This window comes from Rhamphochromis longiceps, linkage group LG16 (assembly GCF_057381845.1).
Source record: "Rhamphochromis longiceps isolate RC_006_pf linkage group LG16, R_longiceps_female_GT1.1, whole genome shotgun sequence".
Taxonomy (NCBI): Eukaryota; Metazoa; Chordata; class Actinopteri; order Cichliformes; family Cichlidae; genus Rhamphochromis; species Rhamphochromis longiceps.
The window spans coordinates 31,037,074-31,064,783 of NC_140572.1; the positions used below are offsets into that span (position 1 = coordinate 31,037,074).

The 27,710-nt window shown below is 38.8% G+C and overlaps 3 protein-coding genes and 2 long non-coding RNA genes across 5 annotated transcripts; 2 read left to right on the forward strand and 3 right to left on the reverse strand.

Annotated features, from left to right (window-relative positions):
* Nucleotides 1–3,337: 3,337 nt before the first annotated feature.
* On the reverse strand, nt 3,338–23,544 carry LOC146651433 (serine/threonine-protein kinase pim-1-like). The gene is made up of 11 exons (XM_085384236.1): nt 23,486–23,544; nt 9,235–9,308; nt 8,112–8,237; nt 6,494–6,736; nt 6,207–6,359; nt 5,991–6,085; nt 5,818–5,865; nt 5,496–5,714; nt 4,304–4,484; nt 4,047–4,217; nt 3,338–3,957 (listed from the first exon to the last, which is right to left on the reverse strand). Exons 2-11 carry the CDS (start codon nt 9,269–9,271, stop codon nt 3,866–3,868), a joined length of 1,365 nt encoding a protein of 454 aa, XP_085240362.1. The 5' UTR covers nt 9,272–9,308; nt 23,486–23,544; the 3' UTR covers nt 3,338–3,865.
* On the forward strand, nt 3,906–5,761 carry LOC146651434 (uncharacterized). Its single transcript, XR_014907887.1, has 2 exons — nt 3,906–4,017; nt 5,550–5,761. It is a non-coding gene; the product is annotated as an uncharacterized LOC146651434 (long non-coding RNA).
* LOC146651435 (uncharacterized) lies at nt 12,415–15,050 on the reverse strand. The gene is made up of 4 exons (XR_014907941.1): nt 14,709–15,050; nt 13,948–14,113; nt 13,615–13,710; nt 12,415–13,171 (listed from the first exon to the last, which is right to left on the reverse strand). It is a non-coding gene; the product is annotated as an uncharacterized LOC146651435 (long non-coding RNA).
* Nucleotides 17,025–17,524, forward strand: LOC146651436 (zinc finger BED domain-containing protein 4-like). Its single transcript, XM_085385540.1, has one exon. It carries the CDS (start codon nt 17,037–17,039, stop codon nt 17,433–17,435), a length of 399 nt encoding a protein of 132 aa, XP_085241666.1. The 5' UTR covers nt 17,025–17,036; the 3' UTR covers nt 17,436–17,524.
* On the reverse strand, nt 23,407–27,710 carry LOC146651437 (uncharacterized). Its single transcript, XM_085384235.1, has 3 exons — nt 27,624–27,710; nt 24,064–24,481; nt 23,407–23,645 (listed from the first exon to the last, which is right to left on the reverse strand). The coding sequence occupies exons 2-3, from the start codon at nt 24,403–24,405 to the stop codon at nt 23,454–23,456; spliced, it is 534 nt and encodes a 177-aa protein (XP_085240361.1). The 5' UTR covers nt 24,406–24,481; nt 27,624–27,710; the 3' UTR covers nt 23,407–23,453.

The window sequence follows — 27,710 nt, forward strand, 5'->3', positions numbered from 1 at the left end:
AGTAAACACCGAGAGCATTCACTGTTAGCATAGCACATCCATGTTAGCAGTGTATAAACAGATGGTTTAGCATATATTAGCACAGGTATCAATAAAGGACTACTGTATTAAATACTTTTACTAACCTCAGGCAGATGGACAGGCGCTCTGCAGGTGGGATTGAGCGCCTGTAATTGGTGTCTAGGCGGGCGATTCTGGGACCAAACGCGGGCAAGCAGGTCATCAAACTGGCCGAGTGAAAGACGGTGATATCGCTGGAATTGGCCGTCATCCAGGCGCAGCTCCTGGAGCAAATGGTGAAACTCACCAAACTGCTCACGCCTCTGGAGGACCTGATGGACCCAGGTATGGCGAGGACGTCTTTTACGTCACTGCTCTGCTCTCCACAGTACATAGAGAAGGGAGACTCTCTCTTCAAGCGCTAGCTCGACAGCTGCCATCTTGCAAAGATACCGTCTGGCAAAACTTCCTCCCACATTCCCCGTTCACGCACGTCAAAATGGATTTTTCTTGGACACGCGTTGAGGCGCGAATGTGCACATGTCAAATTAGGGGCGTTTGGGGCGTTTTTGTTCGCGTCTATCGCGTTCTAGTGATGGGATTTCCGGCTCTTTTTAGAGAGCCGGCTCTTTCGGTTCGGCTCACTAAAAAGAGCCGGCTCTTTCGGCTCCGAACCGGCTCTTCAGGTTGTTTTCTTTCTCTAGTTAATTTATTATTAACAATAATATAAAATTATGCACGAAAGGAATTACTAACGTAAAAAAAAATGTTTTTATTTATATATGTTAATATATAAATATATGCGGTGGCCCCTAGAGACAAAATGTACAAACGCCAAAACACATTTCTAGCATGAACTGAACTTCCAAAGCAGAGCTACTAGATCACTTAAATTACACAATTGAAAGCATGTGTGTATTGTTTGTGTATTTATACACAGGCACTCATATATATTCAAATAATTTAAAAAAGGTAGTGTGTGGTAGTAAAAGGTTTACCTGTTACTACCACACACCAAATCGGTCGTTGGTACTTGCTGGCTTGTGTAGCCACTAGGTAACAGCTCAACACTGCGCCCAGCATCCTGGAGCACTTCTGATGTCTTTTGTACGTGTTTTGAGTTTTTATGTGCTTCTGAGTTTTCACGTGCTTCGTTTGTACATGTTTTGGAGTTTGTACGTGTTTTTACGTGTTTTTGAGTTTGTACGTGCTTTAGGGTTTGTACGTGATTCAGAGTTCGTACGTGTTTTGGAGTTTTTACATGCTTTGTCTCTAGGGGCCACCATAAATATACTTTTATTTATTCACTCCACATAAAATGTAATAAATAAATCATATAATACAAAAATCAACTATTCACATTTCAACTTTTAACTATTTAAATTTTCAGCTTTTTCCTTTTACAAATTTAAAGTGAAACAACACAAAACACTGCAAACCACAACACAATTAAATATAAATTATAATATGAAAACAAAAAGAACAAGCATATTCTCTGTCATATGGACCTGCATGAATAAACTTTCAGAATCCTTTATCATCTGCAACTGAATATAGTTGTGGATGATTACTATACCTTTCTAATGTGACGTTGTTGCCCCTGGCTCTCTTTATCTCTCTCTCCCTCTGGCTCTTAACACCCACTCACATCCTGGGCTATCTGACCAGTGTTGCCAACTCCTCAGTAAGGAAAATCGCCATTGGTTGTCCTAAAAGTTGCTAGAAGTCGCTAAATGACGTCATCGCCTAATTTGCATAATTGGTCATGCTAATCTAATTGTAACCTATGTTGTTGGAGAGAGAAATAACATCGTGGAAGAGACATAAAGTGAGTAAAAAATGTCCTAAATGCATTTAGAGTTTATTTAGAACTACAAATTAAATTTATTTTAGCAATTATTGTTTTTTTTAATGTCACAATTCCAACCTTGCTCCTTTACCCGGGCTTGGACCGGCAAAAGTGACCCGAAATAGGCACTGTGGTGGAGCTACTTTGTGTGTGTTTGTTTATAAGTAGTTTTAAACCATGTGATCCACAAAACAGCACAAGAGTAAAAGAAGAACTGACTGCGTTATAGCACCCGCTGCTTGTTGAGAGTAAAAGCGATACGCGCTTTCACGTCTTTTTGTAGCGCCTTTTTTTTAGAAAAAAAGTCGCTAAGGGGTCTGAAAACTCACTAAATATAGCGACAAAGTCGCTAAGTTGGCAACACTGCATCTGGCCTCAGGAAATCACATGATAGGGTGGGGCCAGGTTTCACAATGAGCTCACCCGAAACCCTGGCTGATTGTGACCCACACCTGTTTTCACACCTTGGCACATGTGATTAGGTAGAGGATCATCAGGGGGTCCTTTGTCCCTCTTTGGGGGGGTACTCTCACTGGGTTTAAATCTGGGACTCTCCACCATTTGACTCTTAGAACTGAAGAAGCCTCTCGGATGAGAGGTGAAACGCCTTCAAGCAACTAAAAGAAGTCCAGACGCTTTTCTTTCCAAGCTCCTTAATTTTAAGCATTATATTTTTGATCTAACTATTACAGAAACATAAAATCATATTTTGAAATCACCAGTACTGTTAATCTAGGGCAACTGTTGCATAAAGCTTAACAACAGTGGTTCTGTTCTGTTTTTAAAAAGTCACACCTGACTTGACTAATTCAGTGAACGGACATACACGCAAATTCAATCCAAGCTCAGATTGAGATATAGTTTTTGAGATTGTTTTTGTCAATCTCTGCAGTCCTCAGTGAGGATGTTGAATATTTAGGTTAAGTACAAGGAACAAATGTGGAATTCACATATATATATATAGAAATATTTATAGAAATAAATAAATAAACACAGTTTGTTAAATTATTACGTTATGTCTTAACAGTAGCTTAACCAATATTGCATGAATTACATCATTTTTAAATCCGGTAAATTGCCTCTGCTTCTGCACATCTCCGATAAATTGCAGCAGTAATTTTATGGCCAACCTTTGCAGACAGGTAAGAGAGCGCAGACTGTCATTAGCATCACAGCGCATTCTTTTGTCACACATTAGGTGATCAGTCAAACAGCTCACAGTTCACACTGAGCATAGACGGATATTAAGAAATATCAAACTTTCTTGAACGGACATTAACAAATAAATTCAATCGTAACTATAGCATCAAATCACATCCGTCGCTTTACATCGTAAGGTAGAGATTCCACCATATTAGAGAAAGAATCCCACCAATCAGACAGCCCACTATGAGCAAACAATCAGCAACAGTGGGAAGGAAAAACTGCTGCAACCTCTGCTAGAATCTGTCAAGACTGGTTGGGGGTTAGGGCAACAGATGCAAGTCTTCAGAGCAGTGGCAGCGTGACTTTTTTGTATATACCTGAACCTGATTTACCTTTTAATTTGCTTACTTTTCAAAACACATCGTAGGTAAAATACAATCCTTGAAATAGTAATAACACAGTATCCTCAGCAAAGATGAATTAAACAAGTTTTATTTTAATGGAAGTTTACTTCAAGTCTTCAGATTTTTACTGTCTTTTATTTGATTACTTTAAAGTATATGATTACATTAGAGTAATTAAATAAAGACAGTTTTGATGGAGCTCCTGACCCAGCCCAAGCTCTCTATGAAGACGAGGAAAAACTCCCCTGGGGGGGCCAGATTGACGGGAAGAAACCTCGGGAAAGCCCATTCAAAGAGAGATCCCCTTTCCTGGGATGGCTGGGGGGGTTACAGGAATTCCAAAACACTGAAATTTAAAGTGGGCCAATTAAAAAAATTATTTCCTGAAAAAAAGCAAGGTAATTCATACATCACACATAAATGATAACGTCTGAATTGTGTGTGTTTGTGTGTGTGTGTGATATGCTTATCTCAGCCACGTGTGATGCTGTAGCTCCTCCAGCGTTGGCCGCGTCTCCGGGACTTTGGTTAAACACGCGTCCAAGAAATCCCGGCAGTCTGGAAAGAAAGGAAAGAGAAAAAACATGAAGATGATAGTTCCAGTGGTCCAAGCCATCAGTCAGTCTTGAAGTGTGACGTTTTCTTACTTTTGGACAGATGTCTTTTGAATTTCAGGCGCTTTTTGAGGAAGCTCGTGGTGTTAAAGTCCCCCGCATGAAGCGCTTCGTACAGAACCACTCCCATTTGCCATACCGTGGTGGGTCCACACCTGTAGCAACTGCGCCCGTACCACTCGGGAGGGGAGTAAATTTCTGTACCTAATAAACAGAGACAATTGCAATTTCTTCTAAAACAAAAGGCGAAAATTGTGACATCTGTGAAGAGCAAGAGCAGAATATGTTACCATAGAAGACGCGGTACTGCGACTGCTCCTTAACAAAGCAGCTCAGTCCAAAGTCGATGATACGAACACGCGGTACATCTGAGCCGGTCTCAATTAGAATGTTCTCACTCTTGATGTCCCGGTGAAAGATGTGTTTATCCTCCAGGTGCTTCGCAGCATCAACCAGCTGCTTCAGAATGACCTGGAAATAGAGCAGGGCGATATGACCAAAAATATTTATCAAGATATACATTTGAAAAGTTGCGATAACGATATAACTGACGATATAATTGACACTAGACAAAATACTTTACAACTCCACAACTTTATTAGTGCAAAAAACCCCATCAATGTATTTTCACTTAAACAAGCAGCTGTTTTTTTATGTCCATTATAGTTATATAAAAATGTAACAGTGCAAATTCCTTGCTGACAGTTTAACCAAAAGGCATTTCCAGTGGAAATTGGCCGACATATCCTCAGCATAACCATGTATAATATCCACAAAACTTAAAAAGAGGTTATACACACACAATACGGTAATATAATGTTGAGGTGCAGTACGTATCACTCCGCGAGGCGCCTGCCTACGATAGCCGTAATGCTCCGACAATCCATCGAGCGGTGCAGCTTTGTAGCTTAGCAAAGTTGCCGTGTACATAAAATCGTTTTGAGGTCAGTAAACACAACCAGAATTCATCAATAAGTCACACGGGATTATAAGGGGCACTGTCGAGTTTCAGAAAAATCAAAGGATTGATTTTAAGTGTGCCGTATTTTCCAAACAACACGGTAATAACGACGCCCCGCTAGCATTCGCTACCAAAAATTGTGCTTTGTTGTGTATCTGACGGACAAAAGCTAAACCAGTTCCACACCACTAAAGTTGCAGCATTTTTACAAACCAGTTCTGGTTCATCCGTTTCATTCAACGATCCACTTTTGCTCTTCTCTTTCTGCGTCACCGCCATGTGCGTATGTAAACAAGGGCACTGCGCATGCGCGTTTTACCCATATTCTATCGTGATATTTCATTTTCCTATCGTTGCCCAAAATTACACCGGTATTACCGTGAACGGTATGATATAGCCCAGCCCTACCTGGAAACGATGAAAAAGACAATAATCAATCAATGGGTTAATGTTTCTCTAACACTCTGTGCTTTGATTGAATGATGTAGAGTCTAAGACTCTTCTAAGGCAAGTCAACTTGCCTTGGCCTTGTCCTCTGGCAAAAATCCTCCATTTTCTTCTATGTATTTATCCAGGTCCACAGCGGGGACAGGTCTCTCCATCACCAGGATCAGCTCTCTGCCAAAGTCAAACCACTCCAACAGAGACACTGGGGCTGATGTTTCCACTGATCCATCTGCTTCAGCTGCAAGCTTCAGCATGATGGCAACTTCCACTGACACATTCTTCCCGTTATCATCCTGAAATATTTCAACAAAGTGGATGATGAGGCACAGACGTTCCACAGGTGAACGCTGCATGCAATCCACTAATGTAAAAGCAATTCAAGTTTTGCATATTTACCTTCACTTTGCAGTACACGTTCCCCTTTGGGATGTGTTTGATGGCCACCTAAAAGACACAGGGCATTGATGAGCATTTCCTCAGTATGACATAATTAAAGGTGTAAAACAGCTTACGATATTATCCCTTATCTGCGTTACTGCCTGTCTTACTATCACCATCTGAACACTTACTGGTAAATGATCCTTTATGCGGTAGCCAGCAAACACTGCTCCGCATCCTCCTTCTCCAAGCCGGTGCTCCTCCACGTATCTCGCTTGGAAGTCACCTAAACAGACAAACACAAATTGGGTTTTACTACAGCTGTCACACAAATTACTCTCTGCTGTACCCTAAATGTTCATTTTGCTCTTCACCTGAATATAAAAGCCAAGCTGCTTGCTACTCACGTTTCTGTTCAGCCACTGACTTTTTGGCAACAGTTTTGGTTTTGTCCTGGTCCACTTTCTTTTTCTTAGGTGGGTCCCTGGTGTCTCCCGCAGCTTTCCTTTTGCCAGCCTTTTTGTTTTTACTGCAGCTCTCTGAAATCTCTATGCTGCAGTCTGCAGATGTGGAAAACACCAAAAGCACGTCAGCTTATTAGATAATAGACACAAATATCTCCCAAACACTAATATCTTCAAACTAGCAACCAGATGTACACTTAATCTACCTCTCACTCAACTAATTAGCCTACCTTTACCAGTGTCCAACCAGGAAGATGCCTGCCCCTTGTCACCGCTCACATGGTCAAGAAGTTTACGCTTCTTTGCTGTGTTGGCTGTCCCCGCTTCATCTTGTTGGACCTTTCGCTTGACTCCCCTGACCACATGAGCATCTGAGCTGGTGGAAGGACCAGCCTGCTCAGAGACCCTCCTTCTTTTTATGGGGGTCGTTTTTTCAGGACTGGCCTTTCTTTTAGCCATCCTGCTCTTACAATCTATAAACAACAACAACACATTAGTGAAAAAGAGCGCTCGACATCAGGACTAGAAGGATTTTGATGTCACTGAATTTTAAATTAGTATTGCTTACAATATAATAACAAGTTTATCCTTTTGATAAAAAACACACCAACACGAGTCCATACTAGGTCTACTAAGTCTAGATACTGATGACACTTGTTGCTCTGTTTTCACTGCTCAGTCCAAGAATAAACTTGTCACATTATTTTACCAAAAGACAAAGTGCCCCAGTAACCTTTCTTTGATTAGACATGTTGCACTTAGGTTAGTTTCAATCAAAACCAGGATTTAAATCCTCTAAAAATGAATCGTTTTATACACAGAGCCTCAACATTGTTAGAAATGTAGATTCTGTTATTTGGGGGATTTTTTTTTTTTTTACTTACTTTGATCTCCTGGATCTTTCTTATCTGCCTCAGTCGTAACTTTTCTTGTTTCCCTTTTCATCTTAATTTTTTGAGAACTTTTAAAATAGAAAATGTCACCTTAATGAGTGAATAGTCCTTCAAATGTCTGGATGCTTGACTTTTCTAACTAAGCTGTATAAGTCAGTTCTGTAAGTGAGCTTTAAAAGTAAACTCCGGAGACTATGGCAACACAACATTAGAACCTTGCCTTTTAGTGACATCACTAAAAGGCAGTGTCCCAAGTAGTTTAAAGAAAAACACTCTGGCAGACAAAGCCATAATATTTCATATAATTCAGTAATTTCACATTAAACTTTCTTTCATTATCCTTTCATTATTTGTTTAAAGACTTGATGTGTGGATGCTACTATGAAGACTTCTAGTTGAGCAAACACTAATAAACACTGACTAGTTTATCTGAGATAAAATATAACACTTTTTTATTAAGTCAGTGTTAACTCTTTTTTTTCTGTTAGGATCATTCAATAGTACAAAGCGAGGGTAGGTCCACGCAGCAGGAAGTGATCATCAATTTCTATCACTTTGTCAAAGGCTGAGCGTAGGGTGTCACCAGTAGAAAATCTTCTGTGGGGCAAATCATCGGAATCAGCGTCGGACAACCCTGCATCACCGCAGAGCGCCACGCAGACACTACACACTACTTAATATCGTGATCAGAACCCCACATACTGCCCCAAAGGTTTATTAAATCCCTGCCAACGTGTTCCTAAAATTAGAGGACGCCACAGGTACAAACTGACTGCAGCCTTTATTCCATGTGTTTTGTCTGTGAATGCCCCCATGTACACATTTAACCTCCACCCACTCCAACACCAATAATGTCCCGGGGCAAAGCGGGGTTTGGTGAACCAGGAGCTGTGCGCAGCCCGTGTCCACCAAAGCCTGGTGTATACCCCCTTGACACCTTATTAGAATGCTGTACCTCCATGACTGCCTGGCATGCTCTGCTCCTTCTGCCCTGGCAACCAGATGATCCTCAGCCAGGGTGGCTTGCTGGTTGATGGCAGGGGACCCCTCGGGTGGGCCACTTTGTCCAGCAAACCAATGACTGTAGAAAACATGGATGATCTAACAGTTCTCCAAAAGTATATAAAGTACTTACCTAAAAAGCAGTTAATGTCATGTTGCATTTATTTATTGTTATTACATTGTTTTACAGCAGCTAATTAAAAACCATCATCTTAACTACATGTTTTGTTTTTTTATTCTTTGTTGTTATTGTTTTGTTTTTTTTTTGGAAGTTGTCCTGTAGGTGATGGTGTAGCACAGAGACTGAACTAGTGGCTAGCTAACATAAGAAGGATGTACTTGAAATGTACTGTATTTGAAACTTGCATCTCATCTTTGCAGCGTTCACTTTGAAGAGAATGTCTTTACCAAGGACTCACAGGTTAAGTAACTTTACAATTTTCCTATTACAATATATAATTTTAGAGCACGATTACAGCTCTGCCATCTTGATTGCAAATTAAATACATCTGGAATACGAACAGCTGATCGGATCGGCAAAGCGTGTTTCTGGAATATTATGTTTTTGTTACTGCAAGCGCTTTTTATGCAATTTTTGCAAAGCTATATGTGGAAGGAAACCGTGACCTAGGACAAGCTGATGGCATAAGATTTAAGTACAACTCTGGTTTCATATGCAAAAAAAATTATTGTGCTAGCTTACGCGGTTCCCGGTTCTACAGGGATTTCAAAATAGTTACGCAAAACAGAGCGTGCCTGCTCCGACCGACTTTAAAGGGTTAAACATGTAACAATCAAATTGCATCTTTCCATTGCCAGCCTTCTCATTTTGTACAAATCCAGCCAACTCTTCCAAGTTTGTGTATTTTTTAAACCCTTACAAGAATTGAAATGTGTCCCAAATATCTGTATCCCATCAGAGGCTAGTTTCTTAAAGGAGAGGTAATAGCTGCTCCACCATAGGACCAGTAGGACCTCCAGCACACAATGAACACTTAATTAACATTAACACATTTATTAAAACACAATTTTAAACAATAACCCTTTTCTTTTAGTGTGTTTCAATTTGTTCCTACCGCTCCATTGGAACGGTGTACTATCCAGTAACAGCATCCAGCTGGCAGAAGCATACACCTGCAGCAAGGAGAATCTACCAGGCAGGATAGCACAGCGGAGTCATCAGATCAGGATTATCATGAAGTGGTTCATCCAGCAGGAACAGGATACCAAAAGGGGAGAGAAAAAACACAGAAAGCATAGTCATGACTAACTCAGTGTCACTAACAGCTCATCTAGCAGTCTTAACAACTGCTAGACGGGCGACCGTGGCTCAGGGGGTTGGGAATCGCATCTGTAACCGGAAGGTCGCCGGTTCGATCCCAGGGCTCTCTGTCCTGGTCGTTGTGTCCCTGGGCAAGACACTTTACCCTACTTGCCTACTGGTCTTGGCCAGAGGGGCCGATGGCGCGATATGGCAGCCTCGCTTCTGTCAGTCTGCCCCAGGGCAGCTGTGGCTACAACTGTAGCTTGCCTCCACCAGTGTATGAATGTGAGAGTGAATGAATAGTGGCATTGTAACGCGCTTTGGGTGCCTTGAAAAGCGCTATATAAATCCAATCCATTATTATTATTAACATCATAAAGATACAGGCTGGCCTATATAAAAAAATATTAACAGAAAAAATAAATGCTGTTAACCAAATTTTCTTAGGCAAAAACACATAATCTTGATATTTGACCTTGTATCAGCCGCCATATTGGAAAGGTAGCCAGGTTTCTTTAGCTGCCAGCTTGCTAACAGTCTGCTATCCAGCCCGGTAATAACTTCATTCACATATTTTACAACATTTAGCTTTCTTCCTTAACAAAAACATCGCAGTTGTGGATTTGAATCTCGCTGCAGCATAATAAGACCCAGAACATTCAATTTGAACATGTGCTGCAAGCTAACTCCCCAGAGGAGTTCATGCAATGGCCTGTCGGATTCGGCTCATGACTTCTACTACCGAATGTGTATGTATCCTCTCTTGATTTATTTCCAAAGTTTACTCACTTGATTTGGATTACTGAATGGAACCTAATCATTTTATTAATCTATACACACAGAAATAGCCACACAAACTAAATTAGTTGGTCAAATTTTATTCAGACACTTGGTGAAATAATCACACAATGTGGTCCTTCTAATGACAGCAACATACTGTTGTTAGGAGGTGGTGGGATTGTCACATGCAGTGAGCTAGCATGATTTACTTAAAGCTGATGTGATTCCCAGATTGGATGAACTATTTGCATTTTCCTCATCATTATTTTTATTTTGGTTTTCTGATTGCTGATTGGTAGTGGTTGCCAGAATTATGCTTTCGCTTAAAATACAGTGTTAGTCACTAGTGCCTCAATTTCTTGGTTGTCTAAGAAATTCATCCTATCAGAGCCTTCAAAAACAAAAAATAAAAACAAAAAATATACTTTACAAAACATAATTCCAATTAAAATAGTTAGCTGGGTAAAATGCCACATGTTTTATGTCATGGTACAGTTAGTGCGATTCTTGATTCTTATGATAAAATGTAATTATATTTTAATCCCACAAATTTCTTTTTTCTTTTTATGAGAGCTCACACACTTAAAGGATAACCCAAAGTCACACACTTTACAACAGCAACCTCATTTTATAAATGCAATACACTAAAAAACAAGGGGAATAAAAGCACAACATTAAGAGCTTTTTACAGAATAAATTGCATGACTGCAGTGAGAAAGCAGTAACATCACGACAATGTCAGTAGGGACTGGGGAGAGGGTTTAAGGAAGGATTCGAGTGCCGGTCTTACAACTGCAGCACAGAGCAAATTCTGCATCTTCAAGTTAGGATTTTAAGGGGGATAAGGGGCGGGGACACCAACTGATGTGCAACTTCTACTAAAGCTTTAGCATAGGAGTAATACTAATGATTCTTGACGCCAGCGAGGCTGACAAAGTGGTGTAATTGTTTTTTTTTTAAAGATAGAATTTCCTATTACTAACATCATTTAGAAACTAGGGTTTGACTCGTGTGTGAGACCGTAATTTTCTTTACTTTTCTTTATTTATGTAACTTTTGTTTTCACTGGCAATTTAGTGTTAGTGGACAATCACAAGGATGATTCAAGCACCTGTTTTCACACCATAGGACTGATCGTGGATGCAAGCTGCAGCAGAAATCTGAGCAGTCTGCTGATCGAGGGCTTAAGGAATCACTGAGGTGTGTAAAATTCACATTGCATAGCATCTGCTCTCAATGTACAGGACAGAGCTCATAAAGTGGATCTTGTGTCTGCCTCCCCAATGAAAAGGGCGCTGCCATGTAAACGAGTAATGTAATTCAATCTGGACGACACAGCAGCTTTCATGTCTGGAAGCGGACAGCAACCACATCTGCAGGTTCCATCTCTGTGTAGCCTAGCCTAATTTGTTTATCATTACTGGGTTGGCTTTCATCTGTGGGTTCGGAACAAGTGTTTCTGGCAGCCTCAACCTCCACAGTAATGACCTACTCAGTCTTCCTCCAGACGCCGTGGGATCCAGTGACCTCCCTGTCCGGCATATGACTGTCCCCTCTGAAATCACTCTGAGACAACACACACAATGACGTTCTATGGTTTAAAACAAATAAGAGACGCCTTTTTGTTCAAGTCAGGGTTTTGTCAGAAAAGTAAGGTAGACTTTAGAAACACTGTAAACCTGAATAAGTTACCAGAACTCAAAAAAATTGAGGCAATCGATTGCCTCAATTTTTTTGAGTTGATCAACTCAAAAGTCAAATTTTTCCAGAACATAAAAGTTTGGATTACATGGTACTTGTATCTTTTGAGAACGGTCAACTCAAATATTTGCAGTTAATATGACTTAAAGTTTCAAGTTTACAAATTCAAAGAAATAAGTTCACAGAACTTATAAAAAATAAGTACACAACCACAACATTTTTATGTTAACAAAACTCAAATGTTTATTAGTTTGTGTTGTCATTATTTTAAGTACACGTTAGTCAAATATGTTGACTACTTGATACTTAAAAACATGTGACCCAAAACTTAAAATTTTTGAGGCAATTGATTGCCTCAATTACACTGAGTATCGGTAACTTAATATGCAAAAGTCATAAACATCTGCCATTGAACAGTATCTTGCCTGCTCCCTTTTAGCACTATGTTGAAATTAAATACATTAAAAAAAAAAAATTTAATTAATTAAAAATAATTAACAAAAACATTTATAAATTAAAATAAGTAGACCAAAAATTGTTTAGTCAGGAAAACTGTCAGAGTAATGAAAAATAATGCCAAATAATAATTAATAATATCAAAATGTGCTTTTGGCTCTCTGGCTAATATCTGAATAAGACAACAAGGCAGCAATTTGAGTGAATTACAATGCTATTTGTTTTACATTAACTAGTATCAAACAGTGAAATTTAGGTCATCTTGCGCAGCCCACAATGTTTTGGAAATAGTATTACGAAAAACATTAAAACATACAAAACATTAGTGTTGCTTTGCATTATGTTAATGAGAACAAACATTGTATAGTTTGGACCTATTGGCTGAACACCTGTAGAGTAATGCAATAATGTTTTGAGGCATTATTTAGATGAAAGGAGAGAACTTTGAACTAGCCTTTTATAATGCTTCACCCTGCATCCTTCTTTCAGATGAGTTCCTACATAACCAAGTCATTCTTGAGGGTCTGTAACCTGGGTGACAGTTTACCACTTTCTAGACCAAATAAAATCTTTTGAGTAAATTCTAAAGTGTTGGTCAGGCCTTTGGGGTAGCTGAGGTGAAGTGCATAGATCAGTCCAAACATTACCAGGAAGGCTTCACCAAATCTGGGGAGACTGAACACGGCATCACTTACAATGACGACAGAGATTTTCACAGGTTGGTAGTGAACTGGACTTGTTGTGTCATGGTCACTGATGACAGTGAAGAGGGCCACTTCAACACCATCAAGCTCCAACTCATCAGATTCGTCCTGAATTAATGAAAAAGAGATACTAATCACAATCTAACCCAAGAAATACAACAGACGACATATAATTTCTCATTTTACCAACTCCCACTGAGATCCAATACCTCTTTTACAAGGGAGACCTGAGTCTCACTGTAAGAGGTGAAAAACAGAAGATCCATGTTCTGCACACATAAATCAGCTAATTCACCAGAGAATCAAGTGGTGTGAGATAGACTGAAACTAAGCTAAAGGAAATACACAGGAAAATGTTTTACTAAACATCACTTTCAACAAAACACCAATTCAGTTCATTCGTAGTGAGGAGACAGAAAAGACCATACATGGAAACCTTATGGGTAGACTAAACAAAGATAAGTCCAAACAGTGCATCAAAATACATGTTTGTACTTTGATGCACTGTTTATATACACAGTAGTATCTGTTAGATACTTAAGGACACTCACAGTGCAGGTTCTGAAAAATCCAGAGACATCCTCACGCAGAAAGACAGGAAGGGCGTGGAGAACGGTAGTGCGCTTGGTGTGGATATCATGGATTTCCTATTTCCAGATAAAAACAGAATTGTATATACTGGTGAGTTTACTGAACAACAACAAAAACAACAGTCAAATCAGAACATATGTCCACAAATAACCTGTTCACATCTTTAATACAGTCAGACAAATAGCAAACACAAAGTGGAGTAATAGCAAAATTCAAAAAGCTCATTTAAATCATTGAACCTGTCCAATGTTCCACTGGTTCAACCTATGAAATGTGTAACAATCTATTATTACCTGTTCATTGTGAATTCTTAGAATTTCAGCCAGGGCATCTGCTGTCTTCCCAGTTTTTGATGCCCTGGCTGAATAAGGTCATCAGTCGAGGAAGATGGCGGTCAAGTTCAGCGTAGAATGTATTGGGCAGGTTCTGATTTGTAATCCGCTGAAACTCTGCATACAACTACAGCAGAAGAACAATACAGTTCAATTTGAAGAATCTCGCACATCTTTATAAAGCAGCAAAAAGCTGCCACATGAGTAAGAATTACAATTTTCATTTTAAAGAGAGCTGATCCATATTACCTCAGACTCCATTTTTAGAGCAGGCCAGAGGTCCAAGAGCTCCTTCACAACCCTAACCCTGAACATATAGTTTAAAATATAGCGTTTCTAACAAGAAAACTGCTTGAAAGCACTCTCACTGCAGACAGGCATCTCCGTTGTGTAACTGCAGGGACAACGGGCTTGTTTGGACCCAACTATTCTGAGTCATGAGAGGGGGTTTAAAAATTTAGAGAGATTAAAATACTTTGTTTTATACTAGGCGACCAGGCGCCACCTCTAGAACAAGTAGTATCTAACTTTTTAAACAGCCTGCGACCCTCATTACAACAACTTAATGCTAGCTCTGCAAGCGCAAAGTTTCCTTCGGGGAGAGCAGCAAAGCACATAAAAAACACAGACCGACATTTCTGCTATTCTTTTCGACACGCACCCAAAATACAACTAAATATTCGTATTTTAACAATAAACTAATATCAACATTGAAAACTTACTGTAAGTCCAGTGATGCTAGTTGCTGCCGTTAGGTCCAACTTTCTCCAGTCGTCCGTGTTGCCTCTTTGGTGCTGTTCCCGCCCATATACCTTCACTTCTTCTGTGTTTCGTATTAATGCTCATTAGCGCCGCCTTCCGCTTCGGAGGGTGAATCAGAGATTAACTCGGAATAAAAATTGATTCCTGCAGCTGCTCAACACTTACGGAAAAAATTAAAAATATATATGTAGGACACATTGATAAAACAATGAATATTAAAATAAATACATTTTGTCTTCCACTAATGCATTTAAGACAATTTGATTTTACTTATTTGGTGAAACACTTTGAGATTTTATTGTATTTTAGCATGTGCTACATAAATTAAGTTTATTATTAAATCCTACTTGAAACAACAAAAATAACAGGACTTTACCATTCTTATATGTCCTAACTTAACTGTGTTACGTTGTGCTTAAGTTATGATTTTAAGTGAAACTTACTTAATATAGAAATAGTTCAATTCAATCAAATATTATTAGTTTCATTTACTCAAAAAGAAGAACATGTTATACGAACTTGACATATTTAAGTTAACAGAACTTTTTAAAAACTTTGAGTATACACTACTTAATCTGTTTAATTACTTTGAACATTCGGGTTTACAGTGAATGCATGATTTGAGATTATTTGCGTTGAAGACATTTTTATTTCTGATCACTATGTTATTGTTTTTAACTTTGTTAAGAGAGGATACATACAGATACATCCAGCTCTAGATAAACATGGCATTTACGATAAGTTTCAGTCCGGTTTTTGTTGATTTCACTGCACAGAGACAGCTCTTCTTAGGGTCTCAAGTGATATCTTGATGAATAATGATGCAGGAAAATGCTCTGTTCTACTCATGTTGGACCTCACATCAGCTTTCGACACAGTTGACCATCACATCCTCATTGAAAGGCTGAAAAATTGGGTTGGTGTATCTGGAACTGCATTAGAGTGGTTCTCCTCTTATCTCCATCACCAATCCTTTTTCTGTGGCAGTCTCCAATTTTAGGTCATCCTCTACTTCCCTTACTTATGGTGTCCCTCAAGGGTCAGTTTTGGGGCCTTTATTGTTTTTAATATATCTTCTCCCCCTCCAGCATACAATGGGCTCTTCTTCATTTCTTATCACTGTTATGCTGATGATATTCAGTTGTACATTTCTTTTATCCCCAAGGATTTATCTAAGCTTCAGCGTCTGAATGATTGCTTAGATTTGATCAAACGTTGGATGGCTGCAAATTTCCTCCAACTCAACGAGGGGGAAACCGAAGTCCTTGTATGCGCCCCTGATAGATTTTTATTGCAGATAGTGATATCTGCAATATACACTCAACAAAAATATAAACGCAACACCTTTGTTACTGCTCCCATTCCCCATGGGATGGACGTAGAGACCTAAAATTCAGTCCAGATACACAATATAACCATCCCTCCCAAACAGTGGTCACAAATCAGTCCAAATGTGTGGTAGTGGGCACATCTGCCATATTGAGATAATCCATCCCACCTCACAGGTGTGCCACATCAGGATGCTGATCTGACATCATGAGTAGTGCACAGGTGTACCTCAGACTGCCCCAAAAAAGTGGTCAGCACCTTTTCATTCAGTTGGAAAAAAAAGAGAGAGCTGAAAAAGGCACAGATAGACCTCAAACTGCCAGACCACTCCTTAAAGACTGAATGTCCAACCAGATGGGGATCTAGGCAGGCCATGGTTTCCAGAGTCCTTGAGCAGCAGAAGGCCATTGCCCATGTCCTCTCCCAAGACAAAGGAACCAGGCACCTCATCCCCTCATGGCAGGACATTGATGTCCTTGAGGCCATCAACAAGACCTTGGGACCTCTGGTTGAATTCACTGATGCACTTTCTGGAGAGAAATATGTGAGTGTGTCTTTAATAAAACCAACACTCCACCTATTTAACAACTCAATCTTGGCTGAGCAAGATGATGACACAGACCTCTCAAAATGCATCAAGAGGAGAATACTGGAGTACCTAAATGAAAAGTATGGTGACTCACCAACACAAGAGTTGCTTGACATGGCCACTGTCCTGGACCCAAGGTTCAAACTGAGATATGTAAGCGAGGTCAGCCAAGAGACAATAAAAGCCAGACTGACAATGGAAATGAAGTCCGTCATGGTATTTATAAAGATACTAAACATCTATCTATCATTATTTATAGTAATTATTTAAGGATTGTATTTTAGAATGCCAAACCCGAGACAGATAAAACTGGTTCCTCATTCTGTGTTGCTGTCATTTTATATTTGTCCCATTAAAGGAGGCTGCAGTGATGGGGACACCCGTTGGTAACACGGAGGTTGCTGATGATGGTGCATCAAACCAAAAGAAGAGGAAAAAGGGCCTAAGCAGCTTCTTTAAGGCCCCTCACAGCACAGCTCCAGGTGCAGAACATGCTCTTCAACTGGACCGGGCCATAGCTTTTGAGCTTCAGGCCTACCTCCAGGCAGGGACCCTGGACACAGAGGAAGACCCACTGGGGTGGTGGAAGCTATCACAGAACCTCTTCCCACGACTCTCCATCCTGGCAAAGAAATATCTTTGCATCCCAGCCACAAGTGCCTCATCAGAAAGGGTCTTTAGTACTGGTGGAAATGTTGTCAACTGCCTGCGTGCATCCCTGAAGCCTGATCATGTCAATAGGCTGGTGTTTTTGGCTAAAAACCTTTGAAAGGTTGCAGGAACCATGTTTTGTTGAGCCATTTTGAGATTGTATGGGACTCGGGCCTACTAGTTTTTATTTATTTCTTATAAAAGGTACTACTTTCAGTGTTTAATTTTATTTTTGTACAGGCTGCAATTTTAGTTGACATACCTCAATGTCAGTTTGATGCAATTGTGCATTGTGTGGCTACACAGCTTGCCTTGATGTTTGGTTATTTGTATGCATAAATATTATGCAGTAGTTTGAAGTTCACTAAACATTAATGTTTACATTTTTTTTTTTTTTTTTTATATTGCAAACATTTGCACGGTTATCAGAATTTGCACATTATTTTATATTATTTTTTGACAATCTTTAAAGCAATTATTCAATGCATTGTTATTGTTAAATAAATATCGTGAAATAATCGTGATCTCAATTTCATTGAAAATAATCGTGATTATCATTTTTGCCATAATCGAGCAGCCCTAACAAGGGCTACATCTACCAAGGAGAAAACAGATTCCACTTCTTGAGGTGTGTGCCAGGCGGGCGCCAATAATTTTCATGTAAATCAAAAATAGGGCCATCAGATAAATCAGTGTGTTACTAATTACACTGGAAAAAATAGAGGCTGGCTCTGGAGTTCATGGAGCTTATTCACATTCTGTGAGCAACCAAAAAACTGTTTAGTGAGAGACTTCTTCAAGTATGCTACAAGCCAGAAAGAAACGTGGTCATTCCTGCCAGCAGCCACCAACCTCCAGAACAACATGAGCTGATGGTTTCAGTTCAGTTCAGTTCAGTTCATTTTTATTTCAAACATTTCAAACATGTGCCTTCACAATCATTACAAAATATCATTCCATTATTTGTTTGAAAAGGAGTAGGCTGAAGTATTTACTTATTTGTCCCTACCCCCTCAAGTTTTACCTCTCATTCATTTAATTTTTTTTTTTGTCTTAAATTAAACAAACAACATATGAAACATATAAACATATGAAGTAAAACAAAACATAACATACATAAATCAAAAACAAGAAATTAGCAAGCCCCACCACAGTATAGTTTCTTTCATATGAAAAATACAGAATGTGTATATTTGCAGATACACAAGTTATGGAAAAACAACAAACCAAAACAAAACAAAAAAACAAAAAAACAACCAAAAAAGAACCGCAACACCATTACCAGCAACATTACCATCCTGGGTTAACCCCGTTTTCTTCATTCTTATACTTATTTAAAATTAGGTTTTTATATTTTACTTTAAACTGTTTTATGTTTTGACTGTCTTTTATTTCTTCTGTTAGACTGTTCCATAATTTAACTCCTGCAATTGAGATTGACATAGTTCTTAAAGTTGTTCTAGCACTTTGTATTTTTAAATTCCATTTCCCTCTTAAGTTATACCCACCTTCTCTTTCTATGAACAATTTACAGATTTCTCTGGGAAGCAATTTATTTCTGACTTTATACATTATCTGCGCTGTTTTAAGCTTCACCAAGTCTTGGAATTTAATAGCTTGCATTTTGACAAAGAGTGCATTTGTATGGTCCCTGTACCCTACATTATTTATTAATCTAATGGCCCTTTTCTGTATTATAGTTATTGTTTGTGTGTTACTTTTGTATGTGTTTCCCCAGACCTCTACACAGTAGCTCATATATGGCAGTAGTAAAGCACAGTATAAAATGTGCAGTGCTTTCTGATCCAACATATGCTTTGCTTTTCCCAGGACGGCAATGCCCCGTGCCAATTTCCCCCGAACATAAGTAATGTGTGGCTTCCAACAGAGCTTGTGGTCAATGATCACCCCAAGAAATTTTATTTCATTTACTCTTTCTAAATATACATTGTCAACACATATTTCTACTTTGATGTTTTTCTTTTGGTTTCCAAACAACATAAATTTGGTTTTATCGAGATTCAATGATAATTTATTTATATCAAACCACTTCTTTAATATCGTTAATTCCTGTGTGATCATTTCCAAAACCTGTGGCAATTCCCCACCTGCACACAGTATATTTGTGTCATCTGCAAATATTACAAACTTTAAAATCTCCGATACTCTGCAGATATCATTTAAGTACATAATAAACATTTTTGGACCCAGTACTGAACCTTGAGGTACTCCACAAGCTATATCCATCAAATTAGATTTATATTCATTTATTTGTACATATTGTTGCCTATTCCCTACATAGCTTTTTAACCATTCCAAAACCACTCCCCTAAACCCGTACTTTTCCAGTTTTTTTAATAGAATTTCATGATTAACAGTATCAAACGCCTTCTTTAGATCTAAGAAAACTCCGAGCGCATACCTCTTATTATCCATACATTCCGTTATCTTTTCCATTAGATCTATCAGTGCCAAAGCTGTTGATCTGTTGTTTCTGAACCCATACTGACTATCTGTCATTAATTCATATTTTTCCACAAAACTGTCAAATCTTTTTATGAAGAGTTTTTCCAGTATCTTAGAGAACTGGGAGAGTATTGACACTGGTCTATAGTTTGTAAAATGATGTCTTTCACCGGTTTTGTAAATGGGAATAACTTTAGCAACTTTCATTTTTTGTGGAAAAACTCCTTTTTGAAACGACAAGTTGAATATATATTTTAATGGTTTTACGATACCATCAATAACTGTCTTTACCGTTACCATATCAATATCATTCCAGTCTGTACTGGTTTTGTTCTTAAGTCCTCTAACCATGTCATAAATCTCTTTCTCTTCCACTGCTCTTAAAAACATTGAGCTACTATTCCTTTCAATATTTTCACCAGTGTCCCTTTCTATTCCATCAACCTTTATTTCTTCTGCCAGTTTTGGCCCTATGTTTACGAAGAATTCATTAAAGCCATTTACTATCTCCTCCATGTTATTAATACTTCTTGTCCCTTCTATAAAGTACCCAGGGTAATCATTATTCCTTGATTCATTTTTGATTATTCTGTTTAATACATTCCATATATCTCTTGTGTTATCTTTATTGTGTTCTAACCTTTTAATGTAATACTCTCTTTTACAGGATCTCATTATATTAGTTAATTTATTTTTGTAAGTTTTATACTTCATTTCAGTTTCTATTGTTCTCTTTTTTATGAATTCTCGATATAAGGTATTCTTTTTTTTGCTGGCATTTTGTAGTCCTTTTGTCATCCATGGTCTTCCTGCATAGTTGTGTTTCCTATTGATTTCAATTACTGGGCAGTTTTTATCAAGTAATGTGTTAAATGTTCTTAAAAATCCTTCGTAAGCTTTATTAACTTCTGTTTGTTCATATACAATATTCCAATCTTGCTTTAAAAGTTCATTTCTAAGACAATTTAAGGTCTTCTCTGTTCTTATTCTTTTGTAAATAATCTTATGTCCATCGTTGTTCACTTTATAATGGCAATTATACGATGCAAAGACTGGTAAATGGTCACTTATATCATTGATTAACAGCCCACTTTTTATCTTTCCTTCTATTATATTTGTAAATATATTATCTAATAGAGTTGCACAATGAGATGTTATTCTGGTCGGTCTTGTTATCAGTGGAAATAAACCGATGCTGTACATGGAATCAATAAATTCTTCTGTACTCTTATTATGATTTGGATTCAATAAGTCAATATTAAAGTCCCCACAAATAAACATTCTTTTCTGATTTATATTTGTAAATAAGTCCTCCATATTATCCTTAAATATCTCAATCTTAGATCCTGGTGTTCTATATATACAACTGACAATTAGGTTTTTCCTTTTTTCTATACTTATTTCCACTGATAAACATTCCATCACTCCATCAATAACAGTTGTCATTCTTCCCATTCTTTTGTACTTTAGGTTTTTATCAATGTAAAGTGCCACCCCACCTCCTTTCTTGTTGATCCTGTCTACATGAAGGAATTCATATCCATTTATTTTAAAGTCTTCTTCTTTTCCAGGAGTTATCCAGGTCTCCGATATGGCTATCACATTGAATGGCTGTTCAAACTGTGTTATGTAGTCTTTGATGGATTGAAAGTTTGCATATAAGCTTCGACTATTAAAGTGAACCATTGTTATACCCTGTTCTACCTTGAATTCCTTTTTAAGTTGCTCATTTGTATAATAATTGCATTCATTTGTCTTATTGTTAAAGAAATTACAATCAGGATCTATGTTGCTGTCATACATCAATGTCTTATTTTCAATATCTATATGAGTTGTTAGTTGAAAATTGTCAGACATCTGCGTTGGTTGTGCACTTGGACGGTCACATCATATTTAGCACTGCTTTGCATTTATCAGTTATATTTTTCTAGTTCAGTCATCTCTTTGATGACTAGAACCTTAGCCTGCTCTGGTGTTCCATTTAACTTAATGAATATTTTACAGTCTGACGTCCAAGTTGACTGTATTTTCTTCTGTTTTCTTAATATTCTTGCTTGTCTTGCAATGTCTGCATTTTTCTTGATTAGGTGTTCATTTAAATAAACATTTGTACCTTTTAGCTTTCTTCCTTGCTTGAGCAGTTCTTTTTTCTGTTTTCTATTAACAAAACGAATGATAATGGCAGGTATTTGATTTTTTCTCGGAAGAGGATGGCATCCTTCAATATTTTTACTGTCCATTTCTATACCTTTGCTTTTAAAGAAGGCCATTACCTGCTCTTCCAAAGAGCGTAGCTCTTGCTCGGGTGGCTCCCCTCTCTCTGCTGCTGCTACCCGTGCGTATGTCTGATGCTTGGTTTCCAGTCCTGTCACTATCACATCATTTACTCTTGAATATTGTTCCAGATCTGACACCCGTCCTTCCAGCATAGCAATCTTCTTGTCCTTTTCCTCGCTCTGCCTTCTTAGTTCTTTAATATCATCCATTAAATTGAGTATCAGTTTTTGTTGTTTTGAAATTGTTGTTATTTCTTCAGACATAAAGTTTAGGGATTTCTTTATGTCCTCCAGTTCCTCCTCATTAACGTTGCTCCTCTTAGGCGGCATCTTAACGCTCCTGGGCCTGGTGGAGCAGGAGGATCCTGGGCCTAGTGGCTGCTGGAGGATCCTGGGCCTGGTGGCTGCTGGAGGATCCTGGGCCTGGTGGCTGCTGGAGGATCCTGGGCCTGGTGGCTGCTGGAAGAGCCTGGGCCTGGTGGCTGCTGGAAGAGCCTGGGCCTGGTGGCTGCTGGAAGAGCCTGGGCCTGGTGGCTGCTGCAGGATCCTGGGCCTGGTGGCTGCTGCAGGATCCTGGGCCTGGTGGCTGCTGCAGGATCCTGGGCCTGGTGGCTGCTGGAAGAGCCTGGGCCTGGTGGCTGCTGGAGGATCCTGGGCCTGGTGGAGCAGGAGGATCCTGGGCCTAGTGGCTGCTGGAAGAGCCTGGGCCTGGTGGCTGCTGGAAGAGCCTGGGCCTGGTGGCTGCTGCAGGATCCTGGGCCTGGTGGCTGCTGCAGGATCCTGGGCCTGGTGGAGCAGGAGGATCCTGGGCCTAGTGGCCAACAGAAGACTACCAAAATAAATGCACAGGAGGGTCACCAGGTCACCAGGTTTGCCCTTATTTCTCATCCCACGACGTATACTGTGTGCTTTTTTCCGTGCCAGTCTTCGTCCACTTGTAAACCAGGCAACAGAAGAGCAGTGAGGCTGTCAGCACTGATTTAGACAACCATGCTTATCCACAGGCCCCCTGCAGACACTGTCCTCTAACTGCTGGTGGGCAGTTAGAGGACATCTCCACAATTTGTACAGTCTATCTAAACCACGTGTCAAAGTCAAGGCCTGCGGGCCACATCCGGCCCGGCATACATTTATATCCGGCCTGCAAGATCATTTTATATAGATGTACTATTATTGTTATGCATGGCCCGGCGATATGAGGCGCTAATAATATACAAACTACAGATCCCATAATGCAGCGCTGAAGCCTCCTTGCTGACCGCTAGGCTAACTGGGAACATTCCCGCGTCAATCAAGTCAAACTTCTGTTATTGCGAAGCTAGCCGCTCACAATGGTGGAGAGAAAAGTTGATTCTGAATGACTGCAGCTGTAGTGAGCATCCGTTATTCAAACATCAACAAAATATCTTACAACTAATGAACTTACCATATAGCACTTCAAAAACTTTAAGCCCTCGAAATTCCCGCTTTCCATGGCACCCAACGAAGTTATATTGCCTAAAAAGAGCATTGTCCATAATGTAGGCCATCATTCTTCTTGTGGCTTCATCAACAGTGCTCCCTCTGATCTCTGCCACAACAGCAACCTTAGGACACGCAAGGACAATAATTTTACTGACAGTAGTACCATCAGTCACACCTAAAAGAAAGCAAGCACAGCTACACAGTAATTAGGCTCTATAATATTGATGCTAATTGACTGAGAAAGAGTTAGGTGTCAAAGTCAAACACTGTCTGATGTGAATGCAAAGAGCTAAATGATTCACCAAAAGTAATTTCTTAAGTTTTGGGTTTGGCATGGCACAACTTATAACTAGGTAATGTTTGGAGAAGTTATTTTATTAACAAAAATAGCAACTTTTGTTCAGCTCTCCTCCCACTCCTTCATTGCACTGACCATGTTCGAACAAACAGCAACTTTCCTTGATCATAACTGCTAGCATGAAACACAGACTGATTGAGGCATTAATCATTGAATATTGTTATTACATCATTATTATTTACCACTTCTTTTAGGAAGACAGGGTCTGCCAGTTTTTGCTCCAGTGCTGCCACATCTGCTACTGTCCGGATGGGAAATACAGCACCCTCGGGTAATACTGCAGCAACTGATCCATCACGTTGTGTAAGGAGAGACTGTAGCATTCGACTGTGGATCCTCTGAGTGTCCTTAATGTCTTCCAGGAGGGTTAGAACACGTACAAACATGCTCGTATTGGTGGCTTGTAGAAGTTGTCTTGGAACTGTTTGTGAAACCACAGGTGAAGGAGTTGAGGGTTGTAGCGGCTGAACAAATGGATGAGTGATGTTCAGGAAGTGAGTTTCACTTGAATGTCTATTCTCCATTGCTGATGGTGGTGAGGTCTCTGGCTGTTCCGCAGTGTTGTCCCAATCCTCATCAGAGCTCGACGGGATCACTGGCCTTAAAACAAACAAAATACAACAAACATACACACACAAATAAATAATAAACCAAACACATAATTTAGGGTACTGGTTAGTCCTACAAACTAAAAACATTAATGTATATAATGGCATCAAAAAAAAAGTCTAAAACAGATTTTTAAAAGTCAACAAGTTATAAAGCGCTATTTTGAAATCATATCTGAACCTGATGAGCAGCAAGGGTCTGCTAAAGAAACTGTCAGGTTTTTTTTTTCTTATAATCTCAATAATAAATTTTTGCTTTTAAGGTGTTTTCAACATAATTACCTCCTTTTCCGCTTCCCTTTCCCAATCTGCTTCCAGAATCCAAATAAATTCCACCAAGGAAGGTTTCTAATGGGAAGCAGGAAATGCTGTCTAAAGGGCCAAACTTCCGTACATCTTGAGCTAGGTGTATTAAAGAATGTATATTATAACCAACAAAGTCAAGACCATAAATCAAAGCAAAATCTTTCACAAACTGCTTCAAAACATCCTCTGCATAATCACAGTCAGTTATCAATATACAAATCAGGACTTAGAAGAATTCTTGTAGATACAGATAACAGTATAGAGTATCTATACATTTGGCTTGGTATATTATTCAGTAGAACTGGGCTTGTGTAAAGCAAAACTTGTCTCAATTCAGTTGCTTTCTACGTGCTAATTTCAATGAGAGCCCTTGGTTTCCTTGCAAAACTTTAAGGAAGATATTGCCTGACAGAAACCATGAATGCTGAAATCAGTTAGAATTTGCATAGACTGTCTGCATTTTCGGGGACTTTTTAACCAAAGATAAATAAGCTTGTGCATTACCCCCATATCCCACACCCAGCTCGTTCAAAGTGACACCCCAACCTGGTGCTCTTTGTTGGCCATAGCACAAAGTTTCATCAGTCCTTTAGTCAACAGAAATTTCATGATAACATAATCTTTAGCATATTCATCGCAATCGTAGTGCTCTTCCTCAAGTGTTTTATTCTCAAAAGAATCAGAGTACAATATTAAGTCCTGATGATGCTCTGACTCATTTTACTGTGAAACGAAACTAAAATGTTCAACAACTTTCTGAGCTCTTTGTCCTCTGAGATTGCTCCATTGCTTTCTGAAAGACAGCTCACAGATTCTGAAGCTCCAGGTTTCATCACTCTCCAATCAAAATTCAAAATTAACTGAACCAGCAGCAAAAGAAGATCCAAACTACGCTTCACATTTGATAAATACTGTCATTAATTCCCTCTTCCTGTCTTGTTTCCACCACGATTGAAAAAAAACAAACAAAAAAAAACAAAACATCATACTTCTTGCACAGCTCTCTCGTAGTATACTTCAAGAAAAGTTTCCCCATCTGAAATATGTTTTCCACGTTATTCCCTTGCTTATTATACATCAGTGTACAGTTGTGCTTAGCGCTGTTGTCAGTTGTTTTTTGTGCCAAATTATGCCAAATTGCAAAAAACTCACCTTGTTCACTAATAAAACCTCTAAAAAAAATTTCTGTAACTTTGCTCTGCTTTACTTCAGCAGCATCAGGTAATGTTCATATATTGATTCATGGTTTTCTTCAGTTTTTGTTCAACTGCAGAATATTTCTAAGGCTATCTGATTTAAAAAGCCACTCCAGGAAAATCTCCTTTTTTCTGTGTTTTATCCTCAGTTACTTTGGCATAAAGACATCTCCTGTGATGCTTACACCAGCCTTAAAAGCTGTTGTATTACAATAAAAGACCCTGACATCACTTTATAAAGTAACAATTCTAATTGTTACAAACTCAAAAAAAGATTCCTACAAGTATATTTCTGGCATGCATCAAATTTTAAATAGAAATGAATTTTGAAATATACACTGCTTCTTATGTCAAAGTCTGTAAAAATAAAGAAAGAAAGAAATCACACATAACCCTTGCTACTATTCACTCCACTGTCCAACAGCAAAATCAAACCAATATACAGATATTAATAACATATTATTGTAATAGTGTGACTATGCAATTTATAAGTAGCCATAGTCATAATCAAAACAACAAACATCTCAAGTTTTGAGATAATTGCAAACCCTCCTGGCCAATAACCACACAAGCTGTCCATGCAGGAAGGCTGATAAAGGAGCATGCACAAAATTCAAACAAATTTAAGCCATAATGAAACAAATTAAAATAACAGTGCGCATGCACAAATAAGGCATCAGACAAACACTTAAAGATCACAGATCTTTAGGACCACATCCAAAGAGCAATTGCTTTTCTTTTTTATAAATAAATAAATGTGTAGATTCTAGCCAAATATACATTACAAAAAGGAAAAAAGGAGGGCCACAGCAATCATAGTAAAAGGAGTTGGCACTGTGGCCCTAACAAGACCGACCAGTTCTGCTTAAATAATCAGTTTCCCTCATGTACAGAGCTTGCACAACAGTAAGAGGCAGATTCTTGAGTCAGTACAGTATTTCTGATGAAGTTCTCACTAAAACAACTACACATATAAAGTTGCATACTAAAGTGTGTATAAAAAAAAAACCCAAACAAATCAAGAATACCTATATTTTATTTTTTGCTTTTTCTGGAAAAATGAGAACAATGGCAAGAAAAATGATGATTATGTCTTCTACAGAAATAGAGTGCTCACTGATCTGCCTCTCTGACTGCTGTGCATGCTCCTGACACAGGGGCAAAAGCTGGGGACTAGTTGCTCATGGCCATGGCCTACCCTCCTCACTTAGCCGTGAGGAATGAAGCTAATAAAGACAACACCAAAGCAATTTTGGTTGCTCTGATAGTGAAAATACCCTCCCATATTCCTCCTAAAAAACTAGAACTTTATTAAATTGGTCTAATACAGTCCTTTATTAATACTAATCATAGAGAAAAACCAAGATAATGTTTAAGTACAACTTGATGTTAAGTACATGCAGTCATTAATTTTGGTGCTAGTTAAGCAGTATACAGGACACCAGACAATGCTTTCAAACTGTGAAAATTGGCTAAATCCAACATTACCTAAAAATTTAAACTAGCTTAGCCTTGCCTGAGTGCTAGGAAAAAGTTCGCCAGCACTTGTGCCATACATTACTTTGCAGCATCATAACTTTGTAAACATTTCATTTATACTTAGGGATTCAAATTAAGTCAAAAAGTTCTTACCGTTAGTGCAGAAAATAAGTCCGTAGCTCAAAGATGAACTTAATCCAAAAATTGCCAGCTTAACTGTCAGCTTTGTCCAAGGGCGCG